Source organism: Puma concolor, chromosome A1 (genome assembly GCF_028749965.1).
Source record: "Puma concolor isolate L17-30 chromosome A1, mPumCon1.1.hap2, whole genome shotgun sequence".
Taxonomy (NCBI): Eukaryota; Metazoa; Chordata; class Mammalia; order Carnivora; family Felidae; genus Puma; species Puma concolor.
Genome location: NC_141667.1, coordinates 237,972,238 through 237,989,851, shown reverse-complemented (window position 1 = coordinate 237,989,851; position 17,614 = coordinate 237,972,238). Strand labels below are relative to the sequence as shown.

Here is a 17,614-nt window from a genome sequence, read left to right as displayed (position 1 = left end):
TATTCTGCAGTGTGCCATAACATGGGATGAACCTGGAGAACTGAAATAAGCCAGTCACAAAAAGACAAACGTTGTCTGATTCCACTTGTATAAGGTACTTAGGGTCATCAAAATCATAGAGACAGAAAGGAGGATGGCCATTGCCAGGGGCTGGAGGAAGAGGAGAATGCGGAGTCAGTGTTTAATAGGCACAGGGTTCCCGAGGTACCACAGGAAAAGAGTGAGGGGATGGATGGTGTTGTGCAACAGTATGAATGTGCTTAATACCTCTGAACTGTACACGTAAATATGGCCACGACAGTGAGTTTTCTATTACGTGCACTTTAACTTCATAAAAAAAGTGAAAAGGGAATAAAGTAAATAAAAGAGAATAAAAGAATCTATACCTGAAAATTAAACCTTGTTAGCTTATAATAAACATGTACATTATCCGATTAGGTTTGTAGAAAAGAAACACAGCAAAGCTAACAACAACACAGGCTGTCAATAACCTGAAAATACTTCCTGACTTACCCATAAGTGGTATTCAGGTAAAATTCAGGAAGACAATTTAGCTTGGAGAGAAAAATCTCAGTATAGATTATGTTTATATAATACTCTACAGACAACTCTACTTCTGTATAAATTATTATGAATGCTAAAAAGCGAATGGTTTTAATCTGAAATGAGTCAGAAAAAAATGTATCACAAAGTCATAGAAACTCCCTGTTTAAAAAGAAAAATCTCAAATAATATCCCCTGGCTCACTGTGCCCATCATCCAGGGGGCATAGTAACCATTTCTTGTGTATCCTGATTTTATTCGTGTAGAAATGTTTACACGCGTATGAGAGTACACACGTATACAGGACAACAGGTATACATACAAACACGAAGCACATACGTATATAATGCAAATAGACTCATACCATTCATGCTATTCCGCAATGGACTTGTTTAACAAAAACAGGATGTGAGACACTGTCACTTTCGGTACACAAGGCTCCGTCTGGGTCTCTCTCAGGGGCCATCCATGACAAGCGTCTGCCGGGCCTCCTCTGGGCCGCCACCTGCTCTGATGTGCGCGGATGGGGAGGCAAGGCCAATGCTGCACCTTTTAAAGGGAGCGTCCTTTCCCTGACGTTGTTTGGAATGGCTCACACATGCTGATGATACAAGAAGCCAGACTGAACCCTGTTTTAATCGATTTTGACTTCCCTATGGGAAACACACCCACGTGACCCTCCCTGCACTGCTGTGTCTCTGCTTCTCCCGAGCGAGTTGGCCTGCTGTTGGTTCATCTCTGCTACGGATGGTCCTTCGGCGAACAGCCTTGTCACATCGGGCAGGCCTACCTGCGGGACCCATCACGGAAGTGACCTTGTTGCGAAGAGCATGAGATGCTGGAAAAAGGTTCTTCAGGAATTTAATTTTATTTATTTTATTTCAGTTTGAGATTTTAAGTCTTTACACGGGATTACAAATCATCCTCCAAAACACAGTCTGTATTAATTTACATTCCTATCAATTGTGTATAAGAATGGGCAGTGTCCTCCCTCTTGCTAATGTAACTGTTGTGTTCATTTTAATACTTTCTTTGGCTCGTGGGCAGCATCTTCTTTTTCTTTCTGGTCACTTGGTGTTAACAATCTATGTTTCCTCCTCTGGTGGTTATCTCTCTCACTTTTATTTATTTATTTATTCATTTATTTATTTATTTATTTATTTATTTATTTTATTATTTTTTTTTTAAATTTTTTTTTCAACGTTTATTTATTTTTTGGGGGACAGAGAGAGACAGAGCATGAACGGGGGAGGGGCAGAGAGAGAGGGAGACACAGAATCGGAAACAGGCTCCAGGCTCCAAGCCGTCAGCCCAGAGCCCGACGTGGGGCTCGAACTCACGGACCGCGAGATCGTGACCTGGCTGAAGTCGGACGCTTAACCGACTGCGCCACCCAGGCGCCCCTCTCTCTCACTTTTAAAAACACTTAAGCATCGGGCGCCTGAGTGGCTCAGTCGGTTAAGCATCTGACTTCAGCTCAGGTCAAGATCTCCCAGTTGGTGGGTTCAAGCCCCGCGTCGGGCTCTGTGCTGACGGCTCGGAGCCCGGAGCCTGCTTCGGCTTCTGTGTCTCCCTCTCTCTCTGCCCCTCCCCCACTCACGCTCTGTCTCTGTCTCTCAAAAATAAACAAATCTTAAAAAAAAAAGTTTTTTTAAACACGTAAGCATTTATTTGTTCGTTCATCAACTGGAAATAATACCTATTAGCACCCATGATTCCTGCTATCACATCATCCCATTTCCTATTTCACCCTCCCGATCTGTTCTCTTACTGTATACAAATGTAGGTGTAGCTATATTGATGGTCTTTTTGTTAATTTTACCGGGTGCCAAAAAGGGGGGGTGGAGCTAAAGGCCTTTATTTTGCACCACGTACTGGGGTGTCTCTAAGAATGCATGCAGTGTGGGAGGAGCCACGGTTAGCAGCCCGGAGGAGGAGAGAAATAAGCAACGCTGTGCTGTAGGAACACTATTCTGGCAGGAATAAACAGGACGGAGTCTAGAATGCAAAGATTCATTATGATGAGAGAACAGAGGAGATTCAATACGGCGAGTAAGTCCATTTCCCCCTCGATGTAATCTACAAAACCAAAACTTATCCCTAAGTCACAACGATGATGATGATGGTGATGATGATGATGGTGATGATGATGATGGTGATGATGATGATGGTGATAGCGACTGTCACTGTGTCACTGGACTAATAAGCCCATCAGAGTATATGTACCTCATTTAAGAGCAAAAACAATCCTGCAGGTGATATGATTACCCCCACGTGACATGATTTACATGAAGCCTTACGGGAAGGGAAGTCATCTCCCCGAAGTTCCATGCAGTAAGGAGAAGGGCTGAGGGTTTCTTTCTAACGGGATGACGATGCTATGGGAGTCGAGAGAAAACGGTTCTGGTTGGCACCTTGGTACTGAAGTCCTTTCCCCAAGGACTTGTTACAAGTTCAAGTAGTAAAGGGAGACTGCGCGTTCACTCTTAGCCACAGCTCCCAAACCGCCGTGACAGGAAAGGAGCTCCCGATCACAGCCGGGGTGTCGGAGCCCTGAGTGCACTCCTAAAGCTGCCGATTTAGAGAAGAGAAATAAAAGGGGAAAATGAGAGGGGGATGACAAAGGTAAGAGGGAGTCGGGGGCATGTACTGAAGAGAGAATTTTAGGAAACAGGAAATGGCCAGCAATGTCGCAAAGTGCAGAGGCTGTGGGGTTTTGAGGGCTAAAGTGAGTTACTGAACTGTATGACTGGCCGGAGGCCGGGCCCTCGGGAAGACCAGCCGGACGGATTATCAGGCCTAGACTCAGACTCTGGCCATTAGAAGAGGAAGCATCCAGTGTGGACCACCGCTGGGGGAGGTCTGGCAAGAAAAAACAAGGGCTACAGTCTCTCCAAGGGTCAGGGGAGGGGAGGGCAAGTATTTGTTGTTGTTTTTTATTTTTTTTTTAACGTTTATTTCTTTTTGAGAGAGAGACATAAGAGACAGAGTGCAAGCAGGGGAAGGACACAGAGAGAGAGGGAGACACAGAATCCGAAGCAGGCTCCAGACCCTGAGCTGTCAGCACAGAGCCTGACGCGGGGCTCGAACTCACGGACCGCTAGATCATGACCTGAGCCGAAGTCGGGCGCATCACCGACTGAGCCAGCCAGGCGCCCTGGAAGTATTTGTATTTTAAGATGGGGATATCTTAGCACCTCAGCAAGCACAGGGAAAGAAGTTAAGAGAAAGAAAGAGACTGATGATATACAAAAAGTTAGGGTAAGCGATCCGTTTTTCTTTTTATATATGACAACACGTAATTACTATCATATCAATCCCTGAGATGCTTTACGATTTGCAGAGCACTTTCGCATCAAGAGTCTCCCACACTCCTTACATAATTCTGTGAGCCAGGCAGCGCGAGAATTTCCGCTTCGTTTTACTTGAGGAAACGGAGGCCCAGAGAGGCTTGTCACGGCACCAGGCGGTCTAGGAGAGAGAGCCCTGAAGTTGCAATCCTGGCTGTCTCTCTCCCTGGTGCTGTGCTTCGAGCAAGGTACTTGGCTTCTGGAGGGGTCTCGATTTGCTAACGAGGGAAACGGAGACGACGCTTCCCGGCTCCCCTGATGGCCAGACCAGGCCTGCGAAGACGCTGGCACGGTGCCCGCCGCACGGACTACAGCAGCACTGGCGGGAAGGTGGAGGCGGTGCAGCGAGCACTCACGAGTCACCTACCACGTGCCTGGTAACTCCTCGAGGTGGGAAGAGCCTGGCACCGTCGGTTCACAGAGCAGGATCCCCGGGTGAGAAGGGGCGTGAGAGCGGTGCTCAAAGGGCCGGGAACAAAGACAGGCCGTGGCTGATTCTGCCCGCCACGGGGGACAGGATGCCGCCGTGAGGGTCAGGGAGAAGTTCCAAAAGGAGGTGGCCTCCGGGGCAGGGGTCGAAGGACGAGCTCCCCGGTGAGGGCAAAGGGCATTCCTGGAGAAGGCGGAGCACCAGCCAAGGCTCACGGGTACCGAGCGCCCACGAGCAGAGGCTGCCCACGGCCGACCCGGGCACCTGCCACAGCCGGAGGTCCTGCCACCTGCATGCTGCCCCCGCCCTCCGTGACTCCCACAAGCGAGAGGAGATTCCTGCCCGAAGAGCAGCCACGATGGGAAAAGGTCCAGCGAGGCAGGGAGAGACTCGAAAGGCCCAAAGGGACGTCCAGCGGCCATGAGCCGGGCCTGACGCACCGGCCCTACGACACACCGGTCCCGGGGCAGCAGGCTGACCCCGCAGGCCCCCGCCTTTTCTGCTGGCACCTGCCACACGGCGTGAAATGACACCTAGGCCACTGAACCCCTCGAGGACGTGGGGCCAGAGGCCGGCCGAGCCACGGCCTGCGGCCACAGCACCGGGGCGGCCACTTTGCTTCCGAACACCTGTTCAGGGCACCGCCGGGCACAACTTTCCTATCCGCACGGACACTACGTGTCAGAAACGCCTCCTCCACCATCTAGAGACCGCAAAACGGCAGAGAGGTACTGCGGGGACAGGGAAAACCTATGGCCTCTCAGAGCCACAGCCCAGCTGTGACACGGTGTGAAACGGGTGTGCTCTGGGGACTTATTTAGTGTGTTATTGCCATCTGTGTCGCCTGTCACTCACTTAGTCACTGCCATCCCTCTCGTCACCTCAAACTCTCTTACGGCTTCATAGGAGAGTTTTACTACTATTTGCTGTCAAGAGGGTCCCACCGGTTTGAATCCGGACACGAGACCTGTCTGCAATCCGTGTATACTTCTTCCCCAGCCGGAAATTGGAGGAGAATCACTGTTAAGCCACCGTGGCGGCCAAATGAAGCGGAAGACATGCTCTGCTAGTCGTTCTGGTGAGAAATAGAGGAGACCCAGGGGTTTACAAGTTCTCGATTTGCAGAGATTTAGAACATATTATAATCAGCAGGGTACTGGTATAAAATGAAATCTTTCTGATTAGGAGCCCTAGGATTTAGCCATATCTCAAAATCCCCATCAGGAACACTAATTATCACTGAAATAAGTACAGAAGTATTAGAGACTTTCAACTGAAGAATTTTTTGTTGTTGAGGGCTTTTTTAAAAAAAAAAAATGTATTTATTTTTGACAGAGAGAGAGAGAGCGCGCGCGCATGAGTAGGGGTGGGCGGAGAGAGGGAGACACAGAATCCGAAGCGGGCTCCAGGCTCTGAGCTGTCAGCACTGAGCCCGATGAGGGGCTCGAACTCATGAACAGTGAGATCACGACCTGAGCCAAAGTTGGATGCTCAACCGACTGAGCCACCCAGGCGTCCCTGAGGGCTTTTTTTTTTAAAAAAAGAAAAGGTCAATGTATCACTGTACTTAGGAAGTACAATCTATGAGTCAGATTTATATATTTCAACCTGTGATGCACCTGGGATTACAGAAAGAACTTGGATGTTATTTCTAAACACATCTTGGCATCGAGCGTCGTGAAAACACAGAAACACAATTAAGTGCCGCCAGCGGATCCTGGTTGAAACTGCAGGTAAACAGAGGCTTCGGTCTTCCCCGGTGCTACTCAGGAGGTTGAGCGAACGTCAGAGAAGCTTTGCACTGCATGGCAAACACTTAGAGACTCACCACAGCAGAAACGAGACAGCCGGCCGGAGGGCGCAAGTGGGCGAGGGAGAACGCACACAGGGTAAGAGCAGGGTATGTGACGACGCCATCAGGGCAACTACTGACTTCAGCAAGAGAAAATGAAATAGGGTGTTTCTGGCATCAGGAATGACTGCCTAAGCATGATTTTAATGTGATAGTTGGATGGTGTTTTAAAATGTTTAGTCCTGAGAGCCGTAAGGGAGAGCTACCGTTCCATCCGGTTAAACCAAGGTGAGGCAGTAAAGGGTGTCCGACGCCGAAACCCGTTTATCCTTCAGGCAATTCGAACGTACTGAAAATAAAGAACAGAGAATAAAAACGCTCTGTTTTATAAAGAACCGGCCATTGCCAGTTGTTTCTATCTTGCCTTCTGAGGCTACAGCCAAGAAAACTTCTCCAGCCAAACTTCCTGGTAATCGGAGAAGAAGGTTCCTTAATGGTACAGACGGGCTGCTTAGTTCACCGGAGATTGTAGTTAACATAAATCAAAACTGAAGTTCACAAATACAGTACAATCCCATCATCACCCCAGAGAAGTGGGAAAGTAAACGGGCGGGCCTGGCGTCCGGGAGAGAGGATGTCCACGTGACACTGCTGTGACTGACTCTGGTGACAGAACCGCCACCTCAGAGGTCGGAGCCACATCTTAGGACAGCAGTGGGACCTCTCTCACGCAGCTTGTTTGTTACATTTATACGCAGAATTAGTCATCCCTGAACTGCAACGGTAAGACGAGACAGAACACCCAAAAATGACGGGGGTCCCGTCACATCCAGATCGGAGGAAGCAGCAAAATGACGCTACAAGAAAGCGATCGCATAGACCCAGAAGTCTGGGACATCTGTGAGACAAGCAACCTGGTGTCTGCCACAAGGTAATAATACGAAAGAGATGGGGGTGCTGGGCTGGGGCAAGGCATGTGCTCACCTGCCGCAGAGTCAGAGATTTGGGGGACAGAAAAAACAGAACATGTAGGTCTTGGGTGGACCCTGGTTCCAACAAGCTGCCTGGGAGAAAACGGACCCAATACTATCAAGGAAACATGAATACAGACTGAGTATCAGGTGGTGCCAGTGCACTGCTGTGAACCTTCCTGGGCAATGACGGTGCTGGAGTGATGTACGAAAATATCCATATTCTTTAGAGGTACACAAGAAACACGTTGAAGTGAAATGACATGAGGTCTAAGGTTTAGTAACAAGGAAGAAAGGACGGGAGGGAGGAAGGGAGGGAGGGAGAGAAAGAGAGAAAGAAACAGAAAGAAAAAAGGTAAATGAAGCAAATATGGCACAGTTTGGATAGTTACTAAATTTGGGAGATGAAAACATGGGGTTACCTACGTTATTCTTTTTTTTTTTTATTTTTTTTAATTTTATTTTTGAGAGAGAGAGAGAGAGAGAGAGAGAGAGAGGCTGAGACACACACAGAATCCGAAGCAGACTCCAGGCTCTAAGCCATCAGCACAGAGCCTGACGCGGGGCTCAAACTCACTGACTTGTGAGATCATGACCCAAGCCGAAGTCGGACGCCCAACCGACTGAGCCACCCAGGTGCCCCTACCTACGTTATTCTTTATACTTGTGTTTATTTTGAAAGTTTTCATAATAAATGTTACTGGTTTTCAACACTGACAGCACCAAGTTCACTGCACATACACTAGCCAATAAACTATACAATTTCACACATCAAACAAATCTTTATTATCTTGAAATACCACAGAGTCATCTGTCTGTGAAAGTTCAGGGTTTCCTGAAGAGTTTAAAACAGAAAACATTCCTATTTCATTATGTGAATGAATGCTCTTGAACTTTTGAGAATACCCCTTAGCAAAGAATAGACAATACTGAATTCCACTTCCCAATAATATCTACAAAATATCACCAAAATTAATGAAGTAATACTCACTGAAACTCACTGTTGGCAGAAGAGAAATAAAGTTGACCAGCATTGAAAACAGACATCAAACACTGCCAGGACACTTGAAACAACTTTAAAATGATTACCTCTAGGGGCGCCTGGGTGGCGCAGTCGGTTAAGTGTCCGGCTTCAGCCAGGTCACGATCTCGCGGACCGTGAGTTCGAGCCCCGCATCGGGCTCTGGGCTGATGGCTCAGAGCCTGGAGCCTGTTTCTGATTCTGTGTCTCCCTCTCTCTCTGCCCCTCCCCCGTTCATGCTCTGTCTCTCTCTGTCCCAAAAATAAATAAACGTTGAAAAAAAAAAAAAATGATTACCTCTAGGGGACAGGGGCAAGGGGGAGTGCTGTGAGCAGGGACAGGTATGACACCAAAATTTCTCAGTGAGTACTTTTTAAAGTTGTGGTGACTTTTTGAACCATACGAATGTACAGCCTGTTCAAAAATCCCATGTAAATTTTAAATAAAATAACTGTATATATACTTCTCATAATTTAAAGAGTGACTTTTCAGGGCGCCTGGATGGCTCAGTGGGTTGTGCGTCTGACGGGTTCAGGTCATGATCTTGCGGTTCACGGGTTCGAGACTCGTGTCAGGCTCTGTGCTAACAGCTCGGAGCCTGGAGCCTGCTTCGGATTCTGTGTCTCCCTCTCTCTCTGCTCCTTCCCTGCTTACCCTGTCTCTCTCTGCCTCAAAAATAAATAAATGTTTCAAAAAGTATTGTAAAGAATGACTTTTCCTGTGCCATGAAGACTCCAACACTAAAACTTGAAAAAGAAAATTAAGATTTTTCTGTGCTCTTTAAGATTTCCATCGGTCACTCATGCCTCTATTTCCCAGGACCAACCCTGGGTGGTTTGAAAACACGTTAATTTCTCACCTCACTTGTAATAGGTTCTTTCTTTAGGCCAACATTTAAGAAACTTGAAAGGAATCTGAACATAAAAGCAAAAAAAGAAAGGTCCCAGGGGTTAACTTGAAGAAAAACTCAAACCAAGGAAAGCCTTCTATTTTTTGTTTCGTGTCAAACCACACATTTATTTAAGTCTTTACTTGAAAGCAGAGGAATTTAACAAGGATTTAGCAGTCCTCACGTCATTCCATCCTTCCAACCTCCAATCCAAACTATTCTGTTTTCGCTTTCTTTTCTCGTCCATTACCTGTGTCTCCCAGCCTACTCTTGTCAATCAAGATTACTGAAATCTCAAGCCAAAACTCAATCATTTGTCTTTTAAGCTACTGAAAATCGATGTTTAAATCCCTCGATTCTTACGATCCCATCTGAAGCATTTCGGCATCCCTTTTCTTGCTTCTTTGAACGGAGTTAAGAGCCCAACACATGACCTAGTATGGACACTTGAAGTAAATTCAGTAAAGCCCCTGGTGGAGACCAGGTAGGTTATACTGTGTTCCTGGAAGAGCTGGCGATTTCTTAACTCTAAGAACCAATAAGCCCGGTGGAAACTTCTGCCAACAAATGAGCACTATGAAGACCTCCCAGAGGGTTACCCACTTCCAACCAATCTGCTGGATGAAAAAAGCCATTCACGAATATACGATATGATATTCTCTTTACAACTGGATTGCTTTTAATAAGGATTGCCGAGTACCGCTTTGGACACAGTCTTGAACAGTGGCTATTCGCCAATAATGCATTTGTCAAGAGTCCAGAGTGTTTATTTCACACGTAACCACAAATGGAAAAAATAAGACAAACTTTGTTCTTAAGAGCGTTAAGGTATGGTTGACAAGACGTGTTGAACACAGGGGACCAAAGGAACACATCGTTAAAGGTCAAGGGTGCCGCGTGGAGGCTGGGAAGTATGGTGGTGACGGGAGGCACAGAGGCTGTGGCAGACCCGGAGGTGTCGTGGACTCTTGGCGAAATTTCACAAGTGAGACAGCAAAGGAAGGCAAAGGGAACACTATTAGCTGCCAGACACAGGCTCTGTCTGAGACACAAAGGGATCTAAGTGCGAGACGCAGGGTTTCGTCTGGCTGAGGAAAACTGTGAAGGAAGAGAATGGTGGGAAAGACCAGAAGGGCAGGCCATACCCAGCAAATAACCGTGGGTGTGCACGTATTCATTGTTAAAGAAAAGCGGGCTGTGACCGGACGGATCCTAGAGGCCATGAATGACAGCTGCAATTCTATTTTGAAGGCAGTAGGCTTCAAGAGGCTGTGGCCTTCAAGAGGAAAGCGACCCGAGGTGAGCTGCCCTGCCCGCCAGACACAGGGTTTCCTCCTCCTTGGACAGAATGATGCTCTGGGAAGCAGGGGCGAGGTGCGCTTCCCTGTCCCTGTGTCCCTTCTCTATCCTTAAAAGCTTGTCTGATGAGCATTCTACAACTAATTCGACATATTCATTACACTTGAGACGAGTGTTTTCTTAGAGGAGACTTCGGAGGGAAGGGACCACTCCTTCGAAAGATTTTAAAGAACACGTAAAAAGCATCTCTTAGAGCAGATCATCCTCTAGAAGAGTGTCCCCAGAAGGCCAATTCCATATAATCAGGTTATTTTAGTACTCATAATAGCAACATTATCTCATTTCATCCTGACCTACAAAGTAGGGACTGTCATAACCCCCATTTTATAGATACCCTTGCTGAGAGGCTTAGAGAGGACGAGGAACTTTCTTTCCAAAGCTCACGGATACCTCATTAGCGGTGGAGCCAGGACTCACACAGGCCCCCCAGACGTCAGGGAACATACTCCAGACCACACTGCCATGCTGCCTGGGGTGTTACCACTCAACAACTGCCCCGTGTGGACGGTAACCCCCGTCTCTGTGGCCAGTCCAGAGGACAGAGAACTCCCAATCTATCTGCGGGCTCAGAGATCCCTAAGGACTGACTCCAGAGTCAGTCAGCAACACAAAGACTTCGCAATATTGTACTTTCGGTAAAAACGGAGAAGAGAAAGTCACCACCTTTTATTCAGTATCTTTTATTTAAGATTACTATCAAACTTCTCAGGGATCTCCTACTCCTAATTAATGCTTATACTTTATAATTGATGATGTCTTTCCAAGTCTTTAAATAGTCACAAGTAATTTCCACAGAACCACCATCTGGGCATCCTACACTTAAAGAGTAAAGCTAAATGACAAATAAAAATCACAGAGCAAAACTCGGGAAGAAACAAACACATCTAATTTACGTCACTTTCCACAAACAAAAAATTTTAAAAATCTTATATAGATATGGAAAGCATTAATAAAAAAAAATTAGTGTTCCCTTACAAATAACCAAACCAAATCTCTCTTTGAAAAAGTTTTAGAAGAGAAATGATATGTTTTCTGTAACGATAAGGAGCAAGGTCTGAAGTTCCACAGCCATAAAACGCACCTGTGAAATGACTACATTAAGCTATAATATATTCTGGGCACCCACTGTGTATCATAATCAAATGATTACAGATTTTGAATGACAACTTATGTGCTTCCACAGAGAAGGAGGCCTGTGCTGAGTCTGAAATATATGTATAAAAAATAGTAGCTGACGAAGTATTAGGAGACAATCTGCTTTGTAAGTAAGACTTGAATAATGCAGAGGAACAGAAAGACTTTAGAGCTAAATACCAATGAAACTTAAGTATACTATTATCATGATGTATGCCAACATGCTTTAATGGAGAAAAAGGCACAAAACTTATTTTCGTCCACTACCTAAATCAATCTTAACTCTCGTGGTTAAAGCTGAGCAGCTCAAGAAGGAGCTGTAAGAGAAAAATGTTAAAAATCTGTTGAAGGGTAGGATTTGGAGGTTTTCAAAAATTCCTATTGCATATACAAAGTTGCTTGGGACATAAACATTTCTAAACGTGCTCACTTTGTTTTTTGGGTTTTCTCGTTTTGTTTTGTTTTTAGATGTGTTCACTTTGAACAGCCCTCCATATTTCTTGGGTTTACATGCAAATATAAAAATGACAGAAATAGGGTGTATTTAGGGGGGAAAACAAACATACCCACTAGTTTGCCATTATATAATCAAAGAGGAGACTACGGAACCAGAGGGGGACTTAAATCAAGTTAACTGTCCTAAATCTTAATTTCACATGTATCCTTCCAGATGTGCCAATAATATGTTGACAATATGTTCAAATAAAAATGAGGAAACCTAAGAAAACCATATGTCACCATCCCCAGTACCACTCTATTCCTTCCTTAGTTCAACATATATTTGCCAAGCACCCATCCCGGGCCAGAAACGAGCGACAACCAAACTTCCAGCCCCCGAAACACTCCATTTACTAAGAAAACCTGGAAGCTACTCCCAGGAAGAAGCCAGATTCTAGACACCACACAGAGATATTTAAAAGTTTTAAACCAGGAAGTGACCCGAGCCATACAAGTATAGGCTTTGGGGGAGGGGTAGACAATACTAAGGCTGAGAGCACAGGTGTTAAACCAGACGAAGAATGTGTGGGCAAATGTTGGCAAAGGCCAGGGCAGGGCGCGGACTTGAGCATATACGGGCTTCTAATGCGGGCAACTGAGTGAGGAGATTACTCACGTTGCACGATTACTGTACAAAGTGCTCAATAAACAGTTTCTTTCTTCCTTCTCATTTACAAGGATTTCTCAAAACAAAACAAAACAAAACAACTTACCTCTCTGCACGAATCACACCGCTGTAGTAGGGGGGATCCCAAGGCATTAATTCCTACAATGGAAAAATCCACTGCTATGAAAATTATTGACTACTTCGCAATTTTTACCAAGAATTTAGCCAGCTTATAAGATGTAAACCATTATATCAGGTAAGTTTTTTAAAGACCCTAAAAATGCCCACCTCTTTATTTTGACTTCCCTATAATCAATGAGTACAAAGGCATAAAAAAAACAATGTCCCAGAATTTGGGGGGGAAAGTAAATAATGTACAATGTCAACTTATAAAAGTCAACATTAATAGATTAAATTAGCCATGTTGAAATTTTTCCCACCATGTAACCCACGTATTTATCCATAAAACACACTGCAGGTAAGATTAGGGCTCTAAAGGTAAGATTAGAGTTCTTTCTAAATCTAAGCAGGAAGCTTAGGGTGGATCCCCAAAATGAAAGCAACAATTTCAAGTGTAACGAAGGGAGAATTAACTCTAATCGTGGCAAAGAAAATATGTCATAAAGAAGCATTGTCCTAATAGTTGGTTTTGACAACTGGTACAGAATACTGACAGGGAAAAAAGCCTGAATCCCTGGAAGATCATCCTCCCCACAAACTGTCCAGGTGACAGGAGTGACTAACGGCCCAGGCTGTGAAGTCAGACTGCCTGGGCTCAAGTGTTCAATCCACATTACTGCACAATGTTGGAAGAGTCATTTCTTAAATGTTTATTTATTTTTGAGAGAGAGAGAGAGACAGCGCGCAAGCAGGGGAGGGGCAGAGAGAGAGAGGGAGACACAGAATCCGAAGCAGGCTCCAGGCTCCGAGCTGTCAGCACAGAGCCCGACGCGGGGCTCGAACTCACGGACCGCGAGATCATGACCTGAGCCGAAGTCGGACGCTCAACCGACTAAGCCACCCAAGGTGCCCCTGGAAGAGTTATTTCTGCTCCCCAATGCTTTCCCATCTCCCTTCTACATGACCTGATTGCACCGCCCTGAACCCTGAGCCTGCCTCCTGCGACTCTTGCCCTCCCTCACTGCACTGGTCTCCTCCCCGTTTTCCAAGCACAACGGGCAGCTGCTCTCTCTGCTGAGAAGGCTCTGCCCTACGTGACATGTGCGGGGTACTGCCTCGTTTCTCCCAAGGCTCTGCTCAAGTGTCTTCTTACACGAGAAGTCTTCCCGGAGTCAGCTAAGCATCTGACTCTTGATTTCAGCTAAGGTCATGATCCTGTGATTCGTGATTTCAAGCTCTGCGCTGACGGTGTGGAACCTACTGGAGATTCCCCCCACCCTCTCTTCCCCACCCTCCTCACTGTCTCTCTCTCTCTCTCTCTCTCGAAAGTAAATAAACATTAAAAAAAGGAATAGGAGGGGCGTCTGGGTGGCTCAGTCGGTGCTGACAGCTCAGAGCCTGGAGCCTGTTTCAGATTCATTCTCTCTCTCTCTCTCTCTCTCTCTGCTTCTCCCTGGCTCTGTCTCTCTCTCAAAAATAAATAAACATTCAAAAAAATTAAAAAAAAAAAAAAGGAATAGGAAGGTGAATCTGAGAATTACAGAAAACTACAGAAAAATCTTAAACAAGAGAGTGATGAGGTCAGATCTGCTTTTTGGCAAAATCCCTCTAATGGCAAGTCATTCATTCATTCATTCATATTTCAAATAAGTGTTGAGTACCTACCCTATGTCTCACACTTAGCACATTGCTAAGCAGTCCAAATCAGGAGCCAGAACCAAAGGCTAGAAAAGTAGTTCAGCAACTACAACTATGGTCTGGGTGAGAAGTAAGAATGACCTCAACCAGAACTGTGGCAATGGGCGTGGAGAGGAGAGAACAGAGTTCTGTGGAAGGTAGAATCCACAGGATTTTGTAAATGATTATATGTGGGCAGAGAGGGGAAAGAGATAAATAACCCGAAGGGCTTGTTGGAACAGGAGTGTAGGGCTAGAGATACAGCATGTCTCATGTGGGACTGGAGAGTTTGTATTTCTAACAAGTTCCAGATGCTGCTGCTGCTTCTGGTCCAGGGAACACACTTTGGGAACTACTGGCCTGGAGCAAATCCAGGTTCTGGCCAGGGTTGCAGGGTGAAGCATGGTACTGTTCACAATGAGGATCAGGCATTTCACAAATATCTAGAGAATCACCTGTATACCAAATGTCTAGAGAGGATAGTTTCATATTAGCTTATAATAAAGGAGCTTCTGACAACGTATTTTATCTTTTCTATTTCTATATTCACCAAAATAAATTCTGGCCTATACCTAGCTTCCTAAGTGGATCTACCTACCAAGCCAAAGTTGCAGATGACTGACCTTAGTTACTTTGCTAGACAGCTCCTACCATAAATTAACAAACTGAGACGCTACTCTTGAAACTGGTGAATTTGGTAGGATTAATCTATTTCTTAGTGGCTGTATCTGAGAAACTGGAAAATAGTTTCTAAATCTGCAAGGCTCATTTCCCCTAGATGTTCTCTAGGACTTTGGCTCTAGCGGCCAGCACCAAAATCAAGAACTGCCAACGACAGGACCTATAAGAGAATAAGGCAGACAACCAGAAACCCAGTAAACGCCCTTGAACCAAATGAGAGCGAGGGTCCTAACACCTGGAATCCCATCACTTTTGGGGGCACACACCACTTGGGCATCCTTCTGGACATAAAGACACTTAAGTCTGTACTATAAGATCATGCAATCGTTTAATCTTATGATTGAAAACACCACCTAAGTGTTTTAAGATGGGGTATCCTTTGAAGTCCGCATCGATCTATTTAATTGAGCTCCATAAATTAGCAAATAAAAAAGTAAACTGTAATGTTAACACTGATGGTTAAATTGCCACCTGCCAGATCAGTCCTCCACTGAGCTTCCTTAAAGGCTGCTTCAAACGGAGAAGCCCACTTTCCGTAGAATAGAAGCAGCCTTCACACGAGTATATATGAACATACATAGTTAATATACGTTTATAGGTGTGTGTACATGTATGAGTGTGTGTGTGTGTGTGTGTGTCTTCTATCAACTAACCAACAAAAATACTGGATTGCCGAGAAATGTCAGATTCAGACGTATGGATCAAGTATTTCAATACTTTTATTCACCAAACCCAAGAATCAGAACCAAGTCCAGGGATAACAAACAAGACTATATGTACCTTCAGCATATAACAAGAAAGTTCTAGAGTCAAAAGATAAGGACCCCAGCTGATAGATTGTTTACATTATAATAAAAATATTCCGCGGTGCCTGGGTTGATCAGTCAGTTAAGCGTCCGACTGGACCTTAGGTCACGATCTCACGGTTCGTGAGTTTGAGCACTGCATCAGGCTCCGTGCTGACAGCTCGGAGCCTGGAGCCTGCTTCGGATTCTGTGTCTCCCTCTCTGCCCCTTCCCTGCTCATGCTCTGTCTCTCTCTCTCCCTCAAAAAATAAACATTAAAAAAAATATATAAAAGTGTCACTTACAGAATTTTGAGGATTTAGTTTCATTTTCATCCCTCGTATCATCTCAAAGTCTCTTATAGTTCTGTAAAACAAGTTTATTAGGACAAAATTTTAATAATTACATTAATAATTTTGTTTATGTACCTTTCCGATATTCATGATAAAATCAGAAGTCATTTGTAGTGCAAATGTAAGTGTAAAATTAATCCACATTTTACCTGTGTTAAAAGGGATGTCAATATATCATTAGTAAATTACTGCCATTTCTACCTTAAAAACATCCTAGCAGACAGATAAAGGTTTTGATAGTATTAAAGCCTGGGAAAATGAGCAATGTTACACAAACATGCAACGTATTCACCAGAAAACTTAAAATAACTGCTTTTTGCTACACATTAAGAAGGTAACAGGGGCGCCTGGGTGGCGCAGTCGGTTAAGCGTCCGGCTTCAGCCAGGTCACGATCTCGCGGTCCGTGAGTTCGAGCCCCGCGTCAGGCTCTGGGCTGATGGCTCAGAGCCTGGAGCCTGTTTCCGATTCTGTGTCTCCCTCTCTCTCTGCCCCTCCCCCGTTCATGCTCTGTCTCTCTCTGTCCCAAAAATAAATAAACGTTGAAAAAAAAAAAAATTAAGAAGGTAAGAGACTAACAAATAACTTTCTACAAGAAAAAACATGAACAGAGATTATATTTAAGATTTCCATTCATATTTTTTCCCCAAAGAAAACTCTAGCTGGGCAATAATCAAATATGTGCTTAAAATTATAGAATATGAAGTTTCTGTTAGAATTAACACCTACATATATATCCATAAAAATCTGAAGATATGTTTGCTCAAAATACAATCTATAGCTACAGAGAAGGGAAGAAAGAATACTAACACTTTCCTAATAAAGCAGAGTATATTCTCAACTAACCGCATAATTAATACTTCCTTTTCATTCTATCAAAGCCACAGTGATTCACTAGATTAAAAGAAAATTTTAGAATTTAAAATATAATCCAAGTTAGAGAGGACTGGGTGCTAAGGAGTGAATTTATAATAATAGAAAATGGAAATCTGAGATAAATTCAACGTGCTGGTGGTCAAAAGGCAAAGGAAATTCCAGGCAGCATAATAAGGCAGCCGTGACATGCCTCCTTCTGGAACCGTCGGTCTCTGAAGGCTGCCGGAGTGTGGCCTCTCAACAAAGCACGAGAGAAGCACCGGCAAAGGACAAGTGACACGATCAAGAATGGAAGGCAGGGCCACAACAAAGGAACTCAAATGGGGAGGCAGATCATTCTTAAGACCAAAAACACAGCTCAATCTACCACATCCATGAGCCATGTACATTTAGGCCAAAAGAAGAGAAACACGACTTTATGAGCTTGTAAAATTGGTGGCAGGAGTCGAAAATATCTAGTTCCAAAAAGGTTTGGGAAACATTTTTTAATTGCACATCAATGATGGGTTCCTAAGACAATGAACTGGTTA

The 17,614-nt window shown here is 44.8% G+C and overlaps 1 protein-coding gene across 4 annotated transcripts in view; it reads right to left on the bottom strand.

The window, feature by feature from the left end:
- The window catches only part of MIPEP (mitochondrial intermediate peptidase), a 162,333-nt gene that overhangs the window by 117,472 nt on the left and 27,247 nt on the right, over nucleotides 1-17,614 (bottom strand). For all 4 annotated transcript variants that reach the window (XR_015254115.1, XM_086715155.1, XM_086715156.1 and 1 more), the window contains exons 9-10: nucleotides 16,163-16,223; nucleotides 12,701-12,753 (exon numbers count right to left, since the gene is read on the bottom strand). Coding sequence is in view for 3 of the 4 variants with exons in the window: in XM_086715155.1 (XP_086571281.1) it covers nucleotides 12,701-12,753; nucleotides 16,163-16,223 (114 nt within the window). In the remaining variant the exon portion in view is untranslated. The remainder of the gene's footprint in view (nucleotides 1-12,700; nucleotides 12,754-16,162; nucleotides 16,224-17,614) is intronic.